This window comes from Cydia strobilella, chromosome Z (genome assembly GCF_947568885.1).
Source record: "Cydia strobilella chromosome Z, ilCydStro3.1, whole genome shotgun sequence".
NCBI lineage: Eukaryota > Metazoa > Arthropoda > Insecta > Lepidoptera > Tortricidae > Cydia > Cydia strobilella.
In genome coordinates this window covers 8,749,397-8,774,638 of record NC_086068.1, presented here as the reverse complement: position 1 = coordinate 8,774,638, position 25,242 = coordinate 8,749,397, and the positions used below count along the sequence as shown (strand labels likewise).

The 25,242-nt window shown below is 35.4% G+C and overlaps 1 protein-coding gene across 4 annotated transcripts in view; it reads left to right on the top strand.

Moving 5' to 3' along the window:
- Window positions 1–18,518, top strand: part of LOC134754693 (DENN domain-containing protein 1A-like) — a 30,624-nt gene extending 12,106 nt beyond the window's left edge. Inside the window, exons 8-14 of one of the 4 annotated variants that reach the window (XR_010128963.1) lie at window positions 3,134–3,242; window positions 3,831–4,019; window positions 6,981–7,013; window positions 11,674–11,780; window positions 12,842–13,040; window positions 16,734–17,619; window positions 18,167–18,294. Coding sequence is in view for 3 of the 4 variants with exons in the window: in XM_063691029.1 (XP_063547099.1) it covers window positions 3,134–3,242; window positions 3,831–4,019; window positions 6,981–7,013; window positions 11,674–11,780; window positions 12,842–13,040; window positions 16,734–17,129; window positions 18,167–18,421 (1,288 nt within the window). In the remaining variant the exon portion in view is untranslated. Of the gene's footprint in view, window positions 1–3,133; window positions 3,243–3,830; window positions 4,020–6,980; window positions 7,014–11,673; window positions 11,781–12,841; window positions 13,041–16,733; window positions 17,620–18,166 lie in introns of all 4 variants that reach the window. The other 3 variants (XM_063691029.1, XM_063691031.1, XM_063691030.1) reach the window with 3 other exon arrangements.
- The last annotated feature ends 6,724 nt before the right edge of the window (window positions 18,519–25,242 follow it).

Here is a 25,242-nt window from a genome sequence, read left to right as displayed (position 1 = left end):
CTCAAATGTACTACGCGCTGCTTGACAACGTCAAATATTGTAATTAGACATGTGTCGTTCACGAGTGAGTGATTTAAATTAACTACATATATTTTTTGATTGAACTCACTCACCCTTGAACTCACTGATGACTTAACTCGCTCAGTAACTCAATATCTCAGTGTTACTTGCTCGCTGTTTCCCACTCATGGTTCTAATGAGCCGGCCGAGCGTGACGAGCGAGTGAGACGATGCGGATGGATTTCGGAGCGGTTCGGAAGAATTCGGAAGGTGTCGGGAAAACATGATGCCGGCGGGATCGTATCGCGTGATTTGCCATCTTGATCGTTATGAATGTGTGACATTGACATCTCTCACTCGTGAAGAATAGCATCTACATATCAACTGAGCGAAATGAGTGATATATATAACCTCGAGCGAAAGATATGAATCAATCTTTTCAACTCAGTGAAGCGTTTGCGCATCTCTAAATGTAATGCCGCGCAAGATTTTTTTTGTTAGCTGTAAATTGTGTATTGGGTAATATTCAAAGCTGCGAGCGGGGTATATTTATGGAGAAGCAATAACTGTCACTGATACGTGACCGATAAGTGTCAGGCATGTAGACCGTTTTTAGATGTCAACAATGTACTAAATAGTAATAGTAAATTTTGTAACCCCAGTAAATTCACTGCCATCTATCGACACACCTTAAAACTAAAAATGAAGATTTATAAAAATACGATAAAATGTATTTAAATATGGATAAATGATTTTTTTTATTTGCATTAATTATTTTTATGATTTTGACCCATGTTCACTGATATGCGTTAAAATTGTTAAATAACAAACGAAACCGTCAACGCCATCTATACGACAGTAGGCCAAAGCTAGTAGCGCCCCCTGATCGAGAATCAAATTTTCTTGATTTTCGAGGCACGTTTTTTCCTTAGACTGTATCCATCTATTACGGAGTTATATCTATCTTTGGTAATACAAATTTACCATTTTTAGCAGTCCAAACTTTTGCGAAGTTTACAAATAAGACCTTAAAAATCTGTGCTTTACGCACTTTTACATAAACGTCCATCAGAAAAAAAAACATGACTAATTTAGTCTTTGTTTTCAAAAAAATGATCTATTAAACGGCAAGATGAGAAGACGTGCTAATAGAAACCAGTACTTGTTATTTCTATTACGTAACAAAAGGTGTACTATTTCACCGACTAAATCTATCAATTTTACATTTTTGCGACTAAAATCGATACCGGGCTCTTATGTTCACCATTCGTACAATTTTATATCGTGCAATAAAGTATGCATAAATAAATAAATAAATAAGTGTGTTGGTAATCACACACAGTACTTCTGCAGATTATATTCTTCCCCATAACATTTATTCAAATGTTAATATTATTGTATCCTATTGCGGTGCAGCTCTCAATACGAATATGTACGAATCAAGCGAATCTATTGCAATACAAAAGCGTTTAGAGTAAACAAAGATAACCTTTTGTATTATTTTTGTACCTTAAGTCACGTGGAGATGCGTTTCGATTGCGGGTTGAGATTGAAATGAATTAGTAATCTATAAGTGCATAGTCGCTAATAGTCTTCTCTCAGTCCTCGCGACGCTTTCAAAGTATTGACAACTACAAAATAATCAAGCAAACGTGCTAATCATGTCCTCCGATAGAAGAGTACCTTCCCGTCCAAGACAGCCGCTAACGCCAGACGAAGATTTTAATAACAACTTACTGCACGATGACGCTCCTTCAACATCAGTGCTTTCTCCAAGCCTCCCGGAGATCATTCAGGATGCGATGCAGAATAACGAACTCATAGTGCTCAAGAGACAAATCGAACTGCTCGAGAGAATGGTGTTCAACATCAAAGCTCAAAACAATAAACTGAGCGATATCTATCTACCAGAATATAACCCGGACAATCAAAGGATAACTGTCGGCGAGTGGTGCAATCAGGTCGATTCACTGATCGAAGTAAGAGGGATCGCACCATCGCTCGCCATGACTAAAGCTCTATCATGCCTTAAAGGTCGTGCGCAAATTTGGGCGGAGGCTAACGCTCATCTCTTCTCACAGTGGCCGGCTATAAAGGAGCAACTTATGATGCACTTCTGCGGGGAGTTACGATACATTCGCTTTGTCAATAGATTCAGGGAATACACGTCGAACGATGCTGACACTTACGCCGAGTATGTCAACGAAGCGTGGAGACTGTTCGCGAGGATCTCACCGAACGCTCCGAATGATTTAATGATCGAAGCGGTGATCTCTGGGATACGCCCGAGGTACTATCAGATCGAGCTGCTGAGATACTCGCCGCGGTCGCAGGCGGAGCTGGTCGGTGCCCTGAGTAACTACAAGAAGATAGAGTGAAATTCAAAATAGCCTAGTGTGTATTACTCCTGAAATGTACTTACGTTTTTTATCGGGTGTGGGGTCGTATTTGATTGGTTAAGTTAAAATAAAAAAAATTATGTGTTCAATTAAATGGTGTTGGATATCAGTTTTATTTCGACACAATTATGATATTTATGATAAAGCCTTTCGTTTAAGTGTTAAACCATGTAACTAAAATAGATAATTTTACAAATCACTTTTGTTATTGTTTATAAAATAATTTCCTTTTAAAAGTATGTCATCTGCTGTTTAATTAAAGGGCATATAAAGATTATTTTTTGGCTATTTTTACCACATTTTCGCCTATAATTATCCCGCTGCCTGCCATATTAGACGTTGATTTTGTCGTCGTCGACTTAGCCGGAAAAAAAACTGGTATGATCCTAACGATCGTGACAGACCTTTAATCGTCTAAGCGCCACTTGCACCATCTCGCTAACCCGGGTTTAACCGGTTAAACCGTTAACCCAGTGTCAAATTGTACTGGTAACCATGGTAACTCCAGGTTTTACCGGTTAACTCCGGGTTAGTGAATGGTTCAAGTGGCCCTAAGAATCAAGCATTGTAAATTTACATATCTGTTAATTTTTAATAATAAAAATGTTTATTTATAAAAAATATGAATTGACTATTTTTCATCTCTATTATTTTTCGTTTTAAAAGTTTTAGTACTATGTTTAATCTTGTATTGAAATCTATGAATTGTGTTTTGATTTTATTTTTCTTTTTAGAATCGAAAAAGGTCAACAAATAACGTTCAACCCTGAGGCTTTTGTGAGAACTAGAAAAAATATGCAACCATTCCTTAAAAAAATACTTCAATCACAAATATTTCAACAGGTACGATTATTATGTTTTAGACGTGACTTAAAGGTTGTAAATGTATTCATTATAGACAAATTAAATAGAAATTTACATTCACAGCAGAGGTTACACAGTAGGTTATTGTATTCATTTCCTCGCTGTATTATTTTAAATTCGTCAAACATCTAATAAGGTATTTGACTACTAGTCAAATCAGTTTCTTTTCTCGAACTGTCAGAGCGATTTTGCTACTATGAAATTTATATAAAACACTAGCATGTGACATGTGACGTCACAATCAAATTACCTACTTTTTATAGTTTTAGGTATACGGGTTTTAAAATAGAAATTGATTAATCTTCTGGTGCTTTATTTCATGCATGGTGTAAAATAATCTGTTTTAAATACAATCAAATACCCTATTCTCGTTTTTAATCTCAAATTTCTGAAGTTCGTTGACGGACTAAAATATATGCCAAAATATGTTTCTAATAATAATAATGTGTTAAAATTTTGATCAATAGTAATAAACTTAATGAAGTTGATTTTTTCTTATGAATTGTAGTAGACGTACGTACTTAAGATTTAAACACAATTTTCTCACCTCGTTTCCTTCATTTCCAGTTTATAGACGAAAGGTTAGAACTGCTCAATTCCGGCAGAGGCTTTAATGACGAGTTCGAAGTTGAATGTAACGCCTACGCCGACAAACTAGGGACGGGCAGCGGCCAACGACTGAAACTGCAGTACAAAGACTGGGCCAAGACTGTGAAAAAAGAAGGCGGTGCCTTCTTTAAAAATTTCAAAGATAAGGTAATTTTTGTAAGGTTGATTGTGTTTACGTGTGCTCTAACTATGGTGTTCGTTTTTATCGCATGATGAGGACGAGTAGAATTGATGTCATAAAGTGTGTACATTTGTCAACGAACTAACTATAGAAGACTTACTTGAGCTCAAAAATGACCCCACGGCCAAATGCCGCAACAATTCAATAAGACAAGAAAAAGGATGGAATTGATTGGTTTGTGTAAGTGTAATTCCTGAACATGAAAAATATTTTTTTAAATTAACAGACTGTTGTTGACTAATACGCTACACCAAATGTCGTAACTCTATACTAGTTTCATAATGACTTATGCCTTTTTGATACGGAGTGGCAGAATTATTTTATATTATTATGCAACATTACGACTTGGTTATTGTAGTGTTATGTTATACAAGCGAGGAAATACTTACAGTAACAAAAATGAGTGAGTTTGATAAATATTTACTGTGGGCTTTGGAGACGATCAGTCTTGTTCATTGACTATGTACCAGAACCTATGTAAGGTAATTTAGACCTATGTGTGATGTGCTAATGCGTAAGAAAATGCATGATTTTTATACGTTAAAAAAGAAGAACCAACAGTAAACAAAAGTATGTAAGTCAAAAAAAGAGTTGCCAATCCACATTGTTCAGACTGTACTGAACTGTTGCCATATAAATGAGAATAATAGCGCCCTCTTGACAATGATCATATATTCCTGGCCAGGCTTTAATGCCGCGCAAGAGGTTTGACGCATAGAATTTATTATAGCCAATCAAAACTTATATTGACCAATCACAACTTTTTTGATTAGCGGGAAATTGTTTAATGGATGCAATTAAAAGCTGGGGGGACATATTCATAGAAAAGGAATAGCTGTCAGTGTCAGTGTCGCTGGGGTCATTTTTGGAAGGCATTTTTGAGCGATGCCTATACAATATATTATATTCCGTCGTCGACATTTGTCGTTTGACACATTCAGTGCCGAAAACCTGGCTATCGGGTATTTTATGATTCCGTTCCCAGGCCGGACGAAGGATTGGTCGATAGTCGGGATCGTGGTACTTCAGCTATACATGACTATATTTTTGTGGCTGAAAGGTTACCTTTTTATAGTTTTTCGTACATAACTCGTAAACGGTCTACATGAAATTGACTACTAAAAATATTTTGTACACTTTCTGCTAGGACCCATCTAAAATTAAAATTAAATGAAAAAAAAACAGCCTGCATACCTCGTGAATGTTAATTCTCAGATTAAGTTTGAGGGCTTTCGAAGTGAATACCGCCACCGTCACTCAACCGTGAGTGATAAAAAAAGAGAAAGAATTAGAATAATTCATCTATTATACAGAAAAATTAATAAATACCTAAATCGGCTTAAATAATTCGAAAACCGTGTAACTTTTACTGAGGTCATGTTAAGCTGGTTTGGATGATCCTTTTAGAGTGTCCTACCTGCAGTCCAGTGTCCGTTTGACGTGCTATTTTTCGGACACCCTGAATATCTATTTTGTAGGTTGTAGAAAAGTTTATATAGATTATTTACGTATAAGACTATTGTTTGCAGCCCATAGCAACCGTTTAAGAGTTATTTGCGGTAAACTATAAAAACCGGCCAAGTGCGAGTCCGACTCGCGCACCGAGGGTTCCATACTTTTTAGTATTTGTTGTTATAGCGGCAAATTTCAACTGTCTAGCTATCACGGTTCATGAGATACAGCCTGGTGACAGACAGACAGACGGACAGCGGAGTCTTAGTAATAGGGTCCCGTTTTTACCATTTGTGTACGGAACCCTAAAAAGGGACCTTAATTTCGGTAAGGAAACTTATATTCGGCAAGCCCGGCTTTTGGGCTTGTATGAAAGTACCGCCACTGCTTAGTCCCAAACTAATCCATATTATTCCATATCTTATTTCTGTTTCTGCGTCTCAGGTACAGTCAGCAATACTATTCGCTTAGCACCTTTGCATACAAACTTCTATGCAAGGGGGGGGGGGGGGGGATTACCTTTTCTCTCCAGCTGACTGTACGAATTAGGGCACTACTGGTTTTCCCTTATGGTTTTACTGGTTTTCCTGGTGGTTGGTTTTACTGGTTTTAATTATCGTCAGTTTCCAGGGAAAATGACCAGTATTGCACTAACTCGACTGCCGTTTTCAGGGAAAATGACCAGTATTGCACGAACTCGACTGTACATACTCTCACAATTTGGTTATATATATTAAACTTTGTACATTATTAAATGTTTATGCATATTATGATGCGATATTTTATGCTGTAAAGAAACAACTGAAGGCCTATTTCGTAGAAGCTAAAAATATTCTTCCGCTATTTTTTATTGTATCGTATGGCATGCTTATTTAGGCAATAAGAGTAAAGCTTTGAGGTAGTTAAGCCAGGTAACTACATAGTTGCCCTCCCATGGCCTACCTTACTATGTTCAAAATTGTATTATACTTACGTCATATCTTTCACTCGACTAAATCAAAAGAGACAATCATATGTACGGAACCAATTGGATTTTTATCCTAATAGAGATGGAAGCTGTGTGTAGTTTTATGTAATTCTTCGTGATAACACTGATAACTCTTAAAAGTGTGTAAGAGTTAGGTGATCTCATGATAGATTGCGAACGTTTGATGATAGATAGATACCGACCCGCCGATCCTTGGTGGCTCGCTATGGATAATACTTAGAAAATGAAAATACTTTTAGCTATTTCCTCCCAATTAAATAAAAAAAATGTGATGTTTCGAGATCAATTTACTACGTTGGTTTATGACTTGTAGGAATAATTTATGATATAGTGTGATTTACTGACTTTTCTTAATAATGCTCTTGTAAATATCACATTAAATATTATTGTGTACATACAGCTATCGCCATCTCTGTTACCCCGTAGCTTTTTCCATATGCATGCATGCTTTAACTACGTGTGTTTGTTTTATCTTTAATATTTCCAGGCGAACCCCGCGGTACAATCAGCTGTCAAAACGGTGAGTCCCAGACAATGTCGTCAGAACTGTTTTGTTCAAATTACTCTAGTTGTTCACTACTCTGTGGAGCGTACTTTTATGTTGCGTATTGGTGATGGTAGTTGTTAAAAATGCTTTAGTTGGTTTTTAGTTTATTTTATGTATGCACTGTGTTTTTTACTTGAACCCTGGAAACTTAGACATATTTGTTTTATTTATTTTTGTCTATATTTAAATAACATAAACTAACTGATGAAAAATGGATTTTTGTAATGAATTTATCCGTAACTACATGGAATAAAACTATTTTAACGGATTATATCGCGTACACTCTTAATGAATTTAAAATACATCCCGTCATCTCGAACCATTTATTTATTATTTTAAACTTTATTGCACAAGAACAAGTACAAAAGGCGGACTTAATGCCTTGAGGCATTCTCTACCAGTCAACCACTGGGCCAAACAGAAATTAGTTAAGGTGGGTGCAGTGCGATGCGAAAAAAAAATGTTCTAAATATAAATTCTAATACTAACGCCAATATACAAACTAGTAATATTTTTCATCATTTACAGCGTTCGTGGTCAACAGCACTAAGCTGTAAAACGGGTTCGAAACGACGGATTGTATCTTAAATTCATGATACGCGATATAATCCGTTAAAATAAATCCGTTTTGTTTCGTGAGTAACTATCGCGGTAATCGAGAACAACATATCCGAAACTATCCATAACCTATCTACCTAGTCTAGCCATAAATCCGTTATAACGTAAATTACACATAACAACTATAAATTAAAAGTTAATGAAACAAATTTTATATATAAAATAGACAAACTATAATGACGAATTTAAAAAACATAATGATTATTAGATTTTGCCAACTCTTGCATATTTACGTGCTTTTTAATGAAGCAGCGAAGTGCCTCAAAAATACACACGTCTTTTTCACCACCTAGAATTTATCTGTAACAAACTATTTTTTATGTATCGAGTAGAGCAGGCCTTTTCCTCAGATACATAACAGTGGATCAAACATTGACTTGCCGAGAGTCAGTAAGTTGCCTCAATAACCTTGGTAAATTAATCCATATCCAGGTTTGGGAAGTAGGAGTTACGTCTTTTAGGTATTAGCTTTAACAAAATGTCAATCTTTTATGATGGAATACGGTGTTGCAGATAGGATAAACTTAAGCTTCTATTACGGTATTTTGTTACACTCCTGCACGTGTATTCACTAAAACGGATCAATTTTTCGCAAAAATTACCTTTTTATCTGGGCCTGCTCACAAAAACATTAAATACACGAGATGATAGTCTCGCAGCACTTTGTTAACTACATCTGCCGCTTTCTTAGATCTGTGTCCAGACAAGGAATGCATTGAAAATTGTAAAAAATTTGGTCACAATATTTTTTTTTCAGAACAACAATGTCATATTTCCGCAAAAAATGGTGCGTAAATTAGTCCCTCTTCTTAAAAGGCATGTATTAAGGTGAGGGCTGGCCACATGGAATAATTATTAGTCATTTTTTATTCGTTATTCCCTTAATAAGGTATATAAAACTTTATTAAATAACTTAAAATTATAGTCTCTAGAGACAATTAACTTTGTAACAGGATTTATGGCTAGACTAGGTAGATACTTTATGGTTTAATAGTATTTCAAAAGACTTCGAGGTTTTATGTAATGTTTCTCCAAGTCCAGAGAAAAAAGCTAATGTATAATTTCGTAACTATGTGTAGGTATGTATAATATGTGTAATACCATAGAGTAACTTATACTAGAGCGGTACTGTCATAGTAAATTTTGTAACCCCAGTAAATTCACTGCCATCTGTCGACACACTTTAAAACTAAAAATGAAGATTTATAAAAATACGATAGAATGTATTTAAATATAGATAAATGTTTTTTTTTATTTGCATTAATTATTTTTATGATTTTGACCCATGTTCTTTCACTGATATGCGTTAAAATTGTTAAATAACAAACGAAACCGTCAACGCCATCTATACGACTGTAGGCCAAAACTAGTAGCGCCCTCTGAACGAGAATCAAATTTTCGTGATTTTCGAGGCACGTTTTTTCCTTAGACTGTATCCATCTATTACGGAGTTATATCTATCTTTGGTAATACATATCCTACATATTTGTATATGTTATGTGGTATTCTTGGCTTCATATTGTAGAACGTATTAGCCCAGCTCAATTGGAGCTTGCTTAATATTTAATATTTCGTAATGTAAGTATTTTTTGTAAATATATTTTTACTATTAAGTCTCCTAAATAGCTTCACTACTGATTTCTTCGTTCCGCATTAATTTTGGCAGCAGAAATAATTATATTATGTGTCTAATATTTATTGATCAAATCATATTATTTAATCAAAGGTCAAGTAGTTAGATTGGGAACAACTCTCATCTGCTGTTACATGAAAAGCTTATATATGCGAATTATTTGCAGTAGGTATAATACAGTCGTCTACAGGCAGATATTCATATATGTGGGTGTAGTACGGTATTATTATTCCTATATGTGAGTGTATCAGGTTTCGCCCACTTAGAATCGCTAGAAATATGTCACAACAGCCAGTTTGCTCTATGTCACAACACATGAAAAATATGGGGTGTTGTGTTAACTTTACTCCGAAATTCGAAAATCGCACTAAACTTTTATCTTCATCTATGTCTCTTTTGTGCAAAAGCGATAGAGATTCAGACAGAAGATTTTGATAAAGTGCGCGTCGTATGCTACCTGTAGCGATATAACACGAATTTCCTCATGCTCTGCTTTAATTTAGATAACAAATAGAGTTAGACCAAGAAAAGGCTGCATCGATTTTGATAGCGTTACGCAGTGCAAGTGTTATTTATACGTTCATAGAAGTTTGACGTTTAAAATAACACTTGCACTGCGTAATGCTATCAAAATCGTTGCAGACTTGTCTTGGTCTAACTCTAGCTATTTATATTTATTTTATTATGATTGCCGTCTTTAATGAATATATAGATATAGAAGTCACCTAATATTATTTAAAATGCTATTTTTAACTGGGTGAATTACTTATATAAATTTAATATCCTCTAGTCTTTAGTATATATCGCATTATTCACAATTACCTAGTTTTTCATTTAGCGCTGCCGCAAAGTATGTGTACTCCACGAAGTAGCGAATATAATAAATTGGTTCTAAATTATTTTCTGCACTGGGTCTCCTTAGGACGTAAATGTATTTATTGCATGCAATTTTTTATTTAAACAAATGAATAACTGGTTCACTGACAAGTACCTACAGTCGGCAATAAAAATTTCAACTTGGCACTTGTAGAAACACACAACTTGGGTGTGACTGGAGTTATCGATTTTGTTTATAAATTGTTATTTATTATTTGTTTTACAAGGGGGCAAAATTGTTGTTTTACCCCTCGTGCGAACGCGTACGCGTGCGAGCTCCTCGTGAAACACAACATTTTTCATTACAACAACGAGAGAAAAATACTACTTAACTGTAAAATATTACCAAAGAGGATATAATAGGATAGAGCGGTACTGTCATAGTAAATTTTGTAACCACACTAAATTCACTGCCATCTATCGACAAACTTTAAAACTAAAAATGAAGATTTATAAAAATACGATAAAATGTATTTAAATATGGATAAATGATTTTTATCTGATTTTTGACCCATGTTCTTTCACTGATATGCGTTAAAATTGTTAAATAACAAACGAAACCATCAACGCCCTCTATACAAGAGTAGGCCAAAGGTAGTGGCGCCATCTGATCGAGAATCAAATTTTCGTGATTTTGGAGGCAAGTTTTTTCCTTAGACTGTATCCATCTATTACGGAGTTATATCTATCTTTGATATTACAAATCAAATCAAAATGAACACCATATAAAGATTTGTCTATTTAAAAGTTATTTCTACCAGCCAACATAAGGAATAATTTGCATCAACTTACTTTGTCACTCTTGTAGATAAAATGCAACTTTCTCGAAAGTTTTTGAAGAATAAAGAAAGCCTTAACCAGCTGGTGTGGTGAAAAGATTTTTTACGAATTGGCAGCAACAACTTAACTGACCATAATTTGAACCTTATGTCTTTGTATTAAGGTTCAATTGTGCGTGTACACAGGGCACGGGTATTCATTTGTTTTTTATACTGATATTTTTAGATTTTAGCGTGACATGCACACAAAGATACATGGCGTTATTCATAAACGCGCTACAAGGCTAAATTAGCTAATAATCATGACTTTCATGTATCTATACCCTAGTTCCCACTAATTACGTAAAAAATTGGTTATACGAGTATTTAGTACCATAGTGCAAAAACAAAAGGTTGTTATTACAGCAACCAAATTTTCCGCGTAATTGGTACGACTGTGAACTAGGCCAACAAGGGTATCGATATTTAAAAAACGCTGTATTGAGTCTTACGTTTTGTGGAAAAGGGGGCCTGTCATCTTGGCTATACCCTCTGGACTGTCAAACGTTAGTGATTTAAAACCCGCATGAGGCCGTACAGGGCAATCCACTTCGGCTGTCGAATTTACCTGTATAATATTTTGCAATCCTCTATGCATCTTACTATTTCCTTATCAGTGTCATCTATGAGTTATAAAATAAATACTATAAATCCATGTTGTAATAACCAATTAAATGTTTGAACGTAGGTCCGGCAAGGAGGTAAAAACATGAAGTCAGCGGTAAAGGGTCTGAAGAATAAAATACCCAAGACTGGTTCACGGCCGTCATCAATAAACACTACAGATGACAGCAGGTAAGACATACATACTACTAGAGTTAGACCAAGGAAACTCTGCAACGATTTTGACAGTACACGCAGTGCAAGTGTTATTTTAAACGTCAAATTTCAATGAAATTATGACGTATAAATAACACTTGCACTGCGTGTACTGTCAAAATCATTGCAGTCTTTTCTTGGTCTAACTCTACACAGATAACGCATTATGAGGCGTTTACTAAGAGCACGAGGTCACCGCACATAGCAATTTTACTTGTAAAATGCTACGATTTGAGCAGCACAACCGAGTTGTAGTCTACACTATTTTATACTATAACAACTCAAGTAAAGCTTAATTTATACTAAATTTCTATGGGAGCGCTTATCCGTCTAGAAGTTGAGTAGGTCTGTGAGGTAAGATAATATAAAATATTTTGACTTCCACGACTTTTTTATATAACACGCAATAGTATACTTTATTAGAATGCATCAAGGTTCATTTTATATTGTAACCTTTGTTGAGTATAGATGACTATGGCGTTTAAAGGGTATAAAAGTTTTATGTTGAACCGCTCCGACGTGCCTGTAAAGACCGGGGTCTAGCAAATTTCGGTGCCTCGGTTGGTGAACTACTGGACCCGTGTTCCAAAAAGTCTACAGATCAACACAACATACATAATGAATAAAAGTTTTCATAGCGTTAGGAACGCATATTTTTATTTTATATTTATTGGTTCACCAACAATTGTTTACACTTTGTAAAGTATAAGTACATTTTGACTAATCACTAAGCGTAACAATTACTTAAAGGTAAACACCACTTGCGTTGAATAAATACTCGTAACATACTGTTTACAATAACAATGCAATAACAATACAATACAAATATTCTTTATTGCTCACCAATATAAAAAAAAGAACATGACATACAAATTAAGCACTTAAACTATGGTAGACAACAGGCGGTCTTATCGCCACACGGCGGTTATTAACTAATACATTGAGTGAATATCACTAACTTAACTAAGTAAATATTCTTTATTGTACCAATAATTATACATTTTACATACAAGAAATTGGTTTGACCTCATTCTCAGGTTCTCATGCGGCTCAGTAACGCCAGTATCCTCGGATTCCTCGGACTCGTCGCCGTCCCGCGACCCGCCGCTCCGCGACCCCGCGCCGCAGCTGCCCCTAGATTTGCTCACAGAGATGGAGCACCTATTCAAGAACAAATCGCGCCGGGACAGCCTGCCGAACAGCCCGCACAATCAGCTGAGTCTAGCCGACAAATCCGTGAGTTAAACAGTAAACCGTGAGTTAAAAAATGCAGAAAATAGTGCGTCCATACCTAGTGAATGCTTAGCAAATCGTGCTGTACCGTACGCCTGCTGCGCATCGTATTAAGTCACACGAACCTAGCCGCGGTCATACAATCGAATTTATGCTCTCAAATTTGACATGATCATTCAATAAACAAACCTATATCTGTCTGGTAGTAGTTTTCTTTGCTGAAGATTATAATACAAAGAAATTAGAGCGAATATATATTTGTATGTAAACTTATGTACCTACTCGCGCTAGTAGATCACACTATCACTCACTCACTCTATTTCCTTTGTATAACAATTTTTAACCAAAATATTCATTAAAAGTTTCATGTAATTTAATCATGTCGTTTTAAAATAAAAACGTAACTTCAATTGTATGAGAGCGGCTAGCTGACGGCGGATTCGTGTGAACCCTTAAGTATTGGCATGATGGCAAGTTTTGAAATCCCTTTTAATATTGTCGGTGCACTTGTATTGGTTCCGAAAAACACAATATTTCAGCTATTGCATTTTTTTATAGCTAGTTTAAACCTCGCGCGAAGACGCTTCGCATCCATTTGTGATGTCACGGTTTAGTTGGTGGTAGGGTGGTAGACATTGTTTACATGAGTACTTTACACACGAATTATATTACTTTACATACTTACAGAACGTTACGAATTTTCCCTTGAACCCGAATGATATTGTTAATTCAGCACTATATATTACGATTAGAGATGATAAATACATTACAAAAAATAATTACAAACACATTTTATACAAAAACTCTCACACGGTTGCAATTTAAGATCAATTATTCAGATACATATATAAATTTTGGCTGACCGGGCGCCGGTTTTACATTTTAATTTTTTCTGTTTACAACAGCCATTGGCAATGATAGTTTCATTCATCCAAATAATTAAAAAACATAAAAATTATCGTATTATTTAGCATTTTTTTAAATACTTATTATCAAATAAATATTTACTTTATATCGTGTAAAAATATTTTTTGTACGTAATAAATAGACGTATGGATTACGGTCAATGAGGTTGTCTATGCTGCTCAAATAAATATGTCATGGAACGATGACGTCACGGTTTAGCTCGCTTCTGATTGGTGTTTCAGTCAAAATGGCCGATTGGAGAATGTTAATGTGAATGGGCTATTTTTTAGAATCATATTAACATTTTTTTGGAATCATTATTTCTATGATTCTTTGTTGCTGTCATCATGCCAATTGTAAGCGTGCAGTAAATAAGAGAACTACAGTTATAAATATTATAATATATGCAAAATCAACGCGGTCACTAGACCTGGACGTTTAAATTGTCATACTGGGTGTACCATTAGAAATAAATCAGTACTGTCTTGATGCTTAGAAGAGAAAAATAACGAGATACTTAATACAACGTACATTAGATTATTCAGTCCAGTGTGACAAACACATATTCTGCCTATGAAAAGTCGATGGCATTAGTAATAACTAGTATATCATATATCACTAATATACGACATACGTTCAAAAAAGTAGATTTTTGCTACAAGTGCTAATTTTGAGTACCGAACAAGCGACCACTGAGTGGTGAAGTCTGTAGTACAGCTAATCAAATAGGTAGTGACGGGAAAAGTAGTAGAAATAAACATATGTGTTTCGATACATTTTGCTACTTTAACCGTCCCTATCTCTTTGTTGCTGACTTCATGACAAGGGATTTAATTTAGGCATGAAGTGTTACTGACTATACTTCGTTTTTTTAGACTTATTTCTTACTTCAAAAATACATATCAACATTGCTCACCTTCCTTGTAATGATAAAATAACGGAGTATAGTTTTGGAAGGCTATTAAATGTTTTTTTTATCGAAGAATAGGAGGAATAATTTATAAGTCTGAATTTAACATCTCCCTCGACGAAATACATTTTACTACCTTGTCATACAATATACTACACACATAAACACTTGCGGTGTTTCATTGTTCAGAATCAAAAAAGTCAGTCTATTCGATCTATCGAACGCAAGAACAATATATGTCATCGACCTTGTCATATGCAGTAACTTACCACGTAGTTATTTTCATAAAATCCAAATTATAGTTTCTTTATGAAATAACTCTTTTAGTTTGATATTTCATAATTTGGTCCTTGTTTCCCTGGACCGGATTTTCGCACGTCTCTTTAACCCTTTTGATGCCTAGACCGCGCAAAGTTATCGGCAAGCTCGACCGAATTTCACCTTCCCATACAAACGGAGTTTCGTTCGCATTTTAAAACTACTTGTTGGATTGCAATGAAGCTTTGCACATACAATGACATGAGGTATATCAAACGAAATAGAGAAAAAACAAGTGCGGGATTGGTAGAGGCTAGACTGCAGAGCCTTGAACACCGTAGAAAGGTAGCTTGTTTATCGGTGTTCTACAGGATACATTTCGGGGAGTGTGTGATGGGATTACATAATCTAATCCCCCCATCCACCGTGCCACCGTGGTACTAGACGCGGACTTGCGTTTTACCCTTACGTCGTTACTCTGCCACTGATTCGTACTAAGCTATGCATCCAGCTTTATCATGCGAACGGCTAAGGAGTGGAATTAATTTCCTGCAAATCTATTCCCAGTCCACTATAACTTGGATCTTTTTAAATCGAGAGTGAATCTTTTACGTAAGCATGATCCACCCTAGACTGCATCGGCACTTACCATCAGGTGAGATTGGGGTCAAATGCTTGTTTTAATAAATAAAAAAAGTTTTGTATAAAAACTTAAATTTTCTGTTTTTTTTTTTACTATGCATGCATGGTATCTGAAGCTACATAAACTAATTCAGACATAGATATACCTTATCCTATTGTAAGTACAAAGTTTCAGAGCCAACTAGCTACACGTAAGTATATTGAATGTCAAAATTAGCCGAAACCCTAATTGGCTTAGCAATTAAAGACTGACCGTACGCTATCACTGTTTATAAGCTCACTTGCACCTATAAGCGTGTGAGCATCGTATTTTTACTCTTGTATGTGATACGCAATACGCGTTCAAAGAGCTAATGTCAGCGACTCGGAAATGTTCGTTTTTCTATGTATATTAAAGTAGAACCTTAGATGCTTGTTGTGTGCTTTCGTCATCGTGGCTTTTGTTACTGTGTATTGTTGTCCTGTTTTTTTGAAAATCATATTTTTCACTATACCTATGCATGTGTGTGTTTTGTGTACTTTTTATCCCTTATGTATACATTCAACAAGTTCGTTCTGAACCTCTCTGCCCATTCCATGAAAACATATTCATTTTCTACGTCACCACATTACTGTAAAACCTTTCTTTGATTATCAAGATGCAGTTTTTTAGTTATATCAATAAATGTGATCGTTACAAAAGCCATGATTGCACTTTCATTATTACTTAACGTCTTATCAAAATTGAGCCCACAAGAATGACGCGCACAGACAAAAGACATTTATCTGTACTTAATCCTGCTTTTCTTGTGGGACATTAATTTTGATAAGTCGTCAATTTTGTACTTATATTTAGATTTAAGTACTCGGCTTGTTTCAATGTCATAGTCGCTTCCATACCCGCCTCCGTCACGTCATTTTGTATGCGATGCGTGTGATGCGAATGCGTGTCAGCACGGTCCTAGGGGCGCAGTGGCACATTATTCAATTTTATTTTGCAGAAAACACTTTCACCAAGTGTCCCACCCCGGTTACCGGATCGTCCCCAACTCCCCCTCCGTTACCCAATAATTTCCACGAGGAAGTTGATAGACCTGTCCGACGCGCCCGCGCCGCCTCCCCGCGCGCAGCACCACGCGAACAACTCGCATTTCGTCACTAACATCATCAAAAACAGTGACGCGAGCGATTTCCACACGAGCACTATTCAGTTTACGGAGGGCAAGGAGAAGGGCAAGCTGAAGCTGACCGTGTCGAGCACGCAGAGGAAGCTGTCCGACAGCTCGCCCGCGCCCAACGGCTTCAAGCCGCCGCCCGCACCCGCTCAGGAACCAAATAGCTTACCGAGGCCCGTGGCCCGAAACCTCCACATACCGAATAGGGGAAAAACTCAAGAGGTAATTGTGATATGCGCATTTATACTCGTATCGATTCTATATCTCGCCGTCAAACAGAAAGCGGTCGAGTTCCTGTACTGAAATCGAGAGTGGAGCTTGTTTTGCACTAACACGATTTTAAAAACGGAATAGATAAGAATAGTTTATTTATTAAAACATTAACTATAAAAACTTATTATATTGTTAATTTTATTATGGATTAATATATTTACCTATAACATATCCAAGGTCCTTCATTCCTCACTGTACTCGAGCTAGATACCGGTGATCCCTAATTTTGGTCAGTCGAGAATGGGCAGTGGAACCGACTGCCCGACCCCCGATTGACCCGTGATCTGTTACGACTTGTTTAACATGGTGTGGCTGGCCGACAAATAGTATTTCAGGGTTCTCGTGACGAACTATTATAATCTGGGATATAACAAAAAGTGCCTAGACGAGAAACTTACTACAATGTCACAAAGGACATCGTTCTCTTACTTAGCAAAAGGTAAATATTAAATCATTTGTTAGCAAATTAAATTATTTTAAAGCGGTACTTGACTCGTCACCGATAATTAATAATTATGTATGCTACAAGTTGTAAACAATATAAAAAAATAACAATATTTATTGCTGAACTAATCCTGATTTATTTAATTGATTTGTAAAAAGCAGAAATAATAATTATTTATTCTAATTATAGTGCCGGTATTAGTTTCACCGCTCCTTAGCTGCGTTATGAAGTGAACATTTGATGAATAGGCCGTTGATTGTACGCGTGGTTTGCCCAACTGTGAAAGATGACATGTCACTGGGATCTGTCTGTCTGTCCTATGTCTCGCCTTGTAAATAGTTAACACACTTATTTCATGCCTTCCTAGTGCACGCAATTGCATGCCACTAAATTACGTAGTAATAGTATCTAGTTTGTGTATTTACTTACAAAGTTTTAGATCTGTTTGTAGCGTTAGTAAATAAGACTAAATTATAGATTCTGATTTAATAATGATATACGAACGCGTATAGTGAAGATTAATTTAAATTTTCTTTTACAGTCGTGTGAGTCAACTGATCTCATAAAACTGGACGATTCGCCAACGGATCTAGAAGATTTCGATCCTCTAAAGTGCCGTGATAAAAATGATAAAGTGGAGACGAACAAAGCGACGGACAGTGCTCTCTTGCACGAGTACGGGTTGGACTTTAGCCAGTTCGGCTTCGGGCTGCTGGAGGCTCCGGCGCCGGCGCCGGGCTCGAGCGGGGAGGCCCCGCCCTCCGCCGTGCCCAAGGGCTGGACTACCTTCAACTGAGTGATTCGCTATACTGTTCTGTATATTTTGCGTATATACCATATAGTCCCGTGCTAATTTAATTATTTATTTATTGCTACTCTATTATAGACACGCAGTTTGACTCATTGTTTAAGAGGCCGTAGTCGATTTTGGAGCAAAAATGTAAAATTGATAGATTTAGTCGTTGAAATTATACACGTTTTGTTACATAATATCTAAATAACAAGTATTGATTTCTATTAGCACGACTTCTCATCTTGCCTTTTAATAATGAGGTCGCGAGCGTGCGTCACCGGTAATGCATGAAGAGAAGGGGCAGTTTTTAAAAATTCATTAAAAAAATCATGGTGGTAAATTATACAAATTGATGTATAAGAATAGTTTCAGCAAATGTTGTAGATTGTTTAAGTATCAAAATTTAGTCGATTTTCAGAGAAATTGTCACTTATGAAATAAAACTATGAAAACGGATTATATCGCGTATATTGAATTTATAATACATCCCGACGTTTCGAACTCTTTACAGCGTTCGTGGTCAACGGGTGACTGAGGAAAAATTACAAAATGCAAAAATACCCACATACTAAAATAATGAACAATCATAGACTACAAACTTTAAGGCTGGTTGTACATGCAAAATCGGTTCATAAGGCTAGTTATACACTATAATTATTTTTCAAGTAAAGACATATATATATACGCGTATATAAGCGTTACATACCCAGAATGCTGCGCGAGGCCATTGAGATTAAGAAATATCCAAACTTTAATAGGGAAGATGGCTTTTCTCTACCACCAGCTTGGGATCCTGTAGTCCACCTGATAAAGGAGCAAGCGAGACATAGACTGTGAGACCGTAGTGTTGGATGATGCTGGACATTCTGATGTTTTGAAAAGATGTGTCCCGCCGAGTTTGTTGCCGGTCCCATATTGGGATACCCTCCTACAATTTAGGAGGGAATTAAATCTTCTCGGGTCCGTGGTGTAGGGTTGGAGCCGGCATAGTTTTTTTTTTTTTTTTTTTTATCGCGTATATATATATGTCTTTACTTGAAAAATAATTATAGTGTATAACTAGCCTTATGAACCGATTTTGCATGTACAACCAGCCTTAAAGTTTGTAGTCTATGATTGTTCATTATTTTAGTATGTGGGTATTTTTGCATTTTGTAATTTTTCCTCAGTCACCCGTTGACCACGAACGCTGTAAAGAGTTCGAAACGTCGGGATAAATTCAATATACGCGATATAATCCGTTTTCATAGTTTTATTTCATGAGTAACTATCGCGGTAACCGAAGACAATATTAAATTGTCACTTGTTTTGAAGTAATTTCTGGAGAAAATTGATTTCGTCTAACTTTCATTTACACTATTTCAAAGTCATAATAATAAAAATGTAGTCTGATAAACGTCAAGTACAGGATATGTGTAATACAAAATTACCATGTTTAGCAGTCCAAACATTACGAAATTTACAAATAAGAGCGACAAAATCAGTGCTTTACGCGCGTTTACCTAAACGTCCATCAGAAAAGCAAACATTACTAATTTAGTGATTCTGTTTTCAAAAAATTAATCTGATAAAAGGTAAGATAAGAAGACGTGCTAATAGAAACCAGTACTTGTTATTTCGATTAGGTAACAAAAGGTAAAATTTCACGGACTAAATCTATCAATTTTACATTTTTGCGACTAAAATCGACACCGGCCTCTTAAATCGATATTGATGTACATAATGTGACATATCAATGAAATGTAAAATAATGTGTTGATAACACGTCGTAGGTAAAGTTTTCTGTATATGTGTCGTAGGTTAATGTAATGTAATGTCATATGTATATTTCAGATAGATCAATTCTTTTTATGTGCAGAATAGTCAATATTTTTTTAGAGATCTTCCATGTTGTTATTGTTTCGATTATAACATTTTATACTAATACTGTATATTCCCGTGATACTCTGCCTTTGTAAATATTCGAAAGGAATCGATTAGAATTATATATTATTTCTAAATTATTACTCGGCGATTTTAACATCGCACTATTCGTACTTTCGTTCAAAAACTAATACATATCAAATAAATCAAGGATAAATATAATATACCAGAATTTCAGTGTAATTCGAGATCTTATACTCAACTATTCCGTATTTGTATCAGATACTGAGTGTAAAGGCGGGATTCCACCAGTGTGCGGCACTGTGTGGCACAAGCATTTTTGTATTGAATATGCTCGTGTCGCACATTGGTGGAATCCCGCCTTAAGTCTTCGAAAGTACACAATTTGAGATTGTACATCAATATAAGACACTGTTGTTGCCAAAGTAAAATAAACACCAGAATAAACAAGTTTTTGGACGAAAGTATTCGCCTCATATTCAGCTAATAAGTAGGTAGTTATGATAAAATTGTACTGGCGTTCTATAGCACAACGTTTTAGGTCCTGTTATTTGTCTTCGCGGCTGGGACATATATGTCTATGGTATTGCTGTCGATTTAAAAAAAAACGCATTATTCTAACAGTTTAGTAATCGTGTTCTGTAGAATGTATTTAAACATTACAAATGCTATCTATTCTATTCACCAGGCATCAATATCGTTACTATATGTCCATGCCGCGTGACAACAGCGTCCTTGGAGAAAACTGAATTCCTCATATTCTAAGATGTTATTATTAAAATTTCTTACGTATTTTTTAAAGTATAATATGTAATTTATAAATGATTATGTTGTCAAAAAGTACAATTAGCCTTTTTATGATAAGGTAATGCAGTTATTTTGTTCTTATACCAGCAATATCCTGGATTTAATTTATGAAATCGTCTTTTCATAAGGTGCTTTTACAATGGAAAGAAAGAAAGAAGATACATTTATTTAACGCCACAACATAGTACATAAATAAAAATAATACACACAAATATGTATAAAAAAATCATTGGACGCTAAAATAGTATGGTAATGGCGTTATAAAATATGCCTGCCTTTTATCGACAGTTGACTACCACAACTCAGTAACTCGAACCTTGTATCTTAAGATGCTCAATAGGGAATATTACGCGAAACTCTGCGTAGGGGGCGCCACTACCACAATCTGAGGGTCTATCGCGAAACAAGAAAATCGAAATTTCGTTATCTAACATCTCTGTCACTCTTGCATATTCGAGCGATAAAGAGGCAGATAGCGAAATTTCGGATTCGCGTTTCCCTGTAAACAAACCGCCTTGATGCATCAATGTCATATTTTATTATCTCTGAATAACTTGTCAAAAAACTGTTAAAGGCACAGTATGTATAAGTTACTCTATGGTTTACTAAAGGGGCTAGTGCTGCACTGGTGGATTGTGTGAACATCGATAAAGTCAGTAGATCGATAAAGTTAAAGAAGGTGGTGACGTGAGCATAATTTAAGCAATCATATTGAATTGAAAAATATGTAATGTGGTAGCTACGTTATCTTCGGTTACTTTCAAGTAAAATTGGGCCTTGGTGCTTTTGTTCTAAGCATTAGTCATTGAATGAGTTTTGGTTGTGAATTGTAAACTGATGTTCTCTTCAATATACCGTACGCTCTTGGGAGTAAACTACCGCTTTCGAATTTATCGATATGGGCCATATAAAACTCAGGCATTTAGTGCAATATAAATGAATATCTCTATATCTGAGATATTCTTAAAACGAAGTATAGTGGTATTTCAATTCAAACATGCATTTTTCTCGTACTTATAAGCTCTCTCCATAAGGGGCCATCTACTAAGCATGTTAGTAGAAGGTGGTTCCAAATTTCTTCTTACAAACTGTGCTACTTTTGTCTGCTGGCTGACGGGAAAAAATAACAACAAGAAATAATTGATCAACCCAATAGGGTATTTGACTGTATTAACAATAATTTTACACCATGCATGAAATAAAGCACCAGAAGATTAATAGACAAACGTAGACAGCAGTTATTTTTTGGACACAATTTCTATTTTATTCGTATAAAACTAGAGTAGGTAATTTGATTGTGACGTCACATGCTAGTGTTTCATTTATATTCCATAGAAGCAAAATCGTTTTGACAGTTCAGAAAATAAAACTGATATTTGTCTGTCGTGTCGTGTTGTGTCGCGACGCATATCGGTTTCATACATTTAAGTAATATGATTGCGTGCACATTTGTCTGACGCAGCGTGCATCAGACAAATGTGAACGCAACCATATGAACCGGGCTATAGACCAGTAAGAACTTGCATGCAATTTGCATTACATTGCAGTATCTGATCAAACTTTTGAATTCAGTTTACCTTAGTCTTGAAGGATTTAGTAACGCATCGCTACATCTTTCCCAACAAAAAAACCGGCCGTTTTTCGAGGGGGTGAGGTAGCAGACACAAAGAAACTTACTACAAATGCATCTTTTCCCCTCGTTACTATGCACCCATACTAAAACAATACAACAACAACAAGTTAAATTAGCACACTAATGCAGTAAAAACTATATGCGGACATAATTTTCACACTATCGGTGTAGGCGTAATCGAACCGATTAATAGGGCTTCCAATATTATCGTATCAATATAATTTTCTAGACGCTATAGACAGCGCCACACTTTGTACTCGTGGAATAGTTTCACAAATATATCAAATAATTTACTGGGTCATAAAATTAAATAAGCTATTACGGTGCTTACTATAAATAAAGCTTCTGCTGCTACTACATTGCTCATTTTTCAATATCAAGAGGAAAGGAAGAAAAAACTAAACTACTATACAATTCGGAAACGGTTTAGTTCAACATAGCGGCACCGATGAATTTTACTATGAATATAATTAATTAGTTATTTTATGTCAAAACTAATTATTATTATTTTAATTAATTAGTTATTTTGTGTCAAAAGAATATTTCATTTCTCATCGATATTTTATCGTAAAGAAGAATAACACTCAGCACTATTTTAGTCTAACGCACACTGCAATACGTAGTATAAATATTCTAAGAAATAATATTCGGAATAAGCTTCATTATCGGACTAAGGTAGACCCGGCTACAATACTTAATTTACGAAGGCTAATATTCGTTTGTAATTTCATAATTACATTTTAAGGACAGTAGACCTTATTAACATTAAATACGGTGACGTTTGAGACATCAAACTATCAGTCAAAATCAAACTTTTTCAAACTGATTTTGTAATAGATTCTAGATGCTTGGTTTCCTTGAAAGCGTTTGATATATTAATATTATCGTTTGTCAAAGGACTGTCTCATTTCAAACATAGACAGAGAGAATCATACTATCTTTGTCTGACACTAGTACTAGCACCCAAAAGAAAAGGATGAGTATAGTTTTTTTGGTTCTTATTTACTGCCAATTTGGTTTGACCAACTATATGTTAATATATAATATATGCTATAATAAAAGCAAAAATGTATTTATTGTCAAATGATATTCCATCCTTTTGTATAAGTACTTGATGTATTTCATCGCTTTTTACACCCATAAACAGCACATGCAGGCATATTGACGGAGCTCGTCACGCGCGGAATACGATCGCAAGACTGTCAATGATCAATGAATGAAGTAGTTTTTATAAAATGGTCTGAAAATTGTTCCGGTGTTTTTGGCAGAGTGGGAACGACATGACGGCGTCTCTATTACTAAATGCATGCAAGTTCTTGCCAGTCTAAAGCGAGGTTTAGACTAGCAAGAACTTGCATGCAATTTAGTTACATTGCCGACTACTAAAGTAAACTGTATTCAAAAGTTTGATCAGATACCGCCATGTAACGAAAATTGCATGCAAGTTCTTGCTAGTCTAAAACTCGCTTTATAGTTTTATCCAATTTACGTGAGATAAATAAACAATAGCAACGCTCTTTTTATAGATGTCGCAAAATAAAGCACAGATTTTATTTTAGTAATGATACCGCACCGACAGCGAGATAAGCTCTTAATCCTGACGTATATAACATTTATTTTCTTTTCTAATGTTTTTAGTACTGAGATAATAGTTGTCTGGCTTGAGGCGTTATCTGAAAGCTACAATATGTTGATAATACAAGTCAACAAATAGGTATATACCGATGATTATACATAGAAAATACTTAACGTTTATGTTCCGCATCGTTTATATTAGGTACCTACTTAGTGACCGATTTTCAAATTTTTCAACATCTCATAGTCACATAATTAAAGAGCAATAACAAGGCAAATTGTAACATTTTTTTTATTAAAGATAGTATATAATTTTATCCATATAGATATCACTAATAAATAAAAGCTTTGCAATCCTTTAAGTGGGTCTTTTGCCTTCAAATATTATTTAATCATAAACACAACTTTTATTTAAAACCCTTGGAACCTACATGAAATCGCCCAGGTTCTTTTGCACTAGATGCTCGGCGTTCAACACAGCAATCGCTAGTCCGATTAATGGAGTAGGTAGTCATACTCATTATGTCCATAGAATCAAACGCAGTCGTTTAAAATATTTTGTGATCTATATATTATATTTTTATTACAAACTTGTTGAAAAGCATAATTTGTTTAATTTATATCTCCTATTTTAAAGTATCGCCTTTTGCCTAGTCGGACTAAGCTAACTCTGCATAACTTTGCATTGACAGTGTATGGAAGAAATGCCATCGTAAACGAAAATATGACGTGTGTTGTCGAATTTGCACACTTAAATATGACTATGTTGTGGAACTTACACACTTGGTCACTTCAAAATATGACGTATGTTGTGGAACCTGCACACTTAGTCACTTCAAAATATGACGTGTGTTGTGGAACTTCACTCTTGGTCACTTCAAAAAATGACGTGTGTTGTGGAACTTGCACACTTGGTCACTTCAAT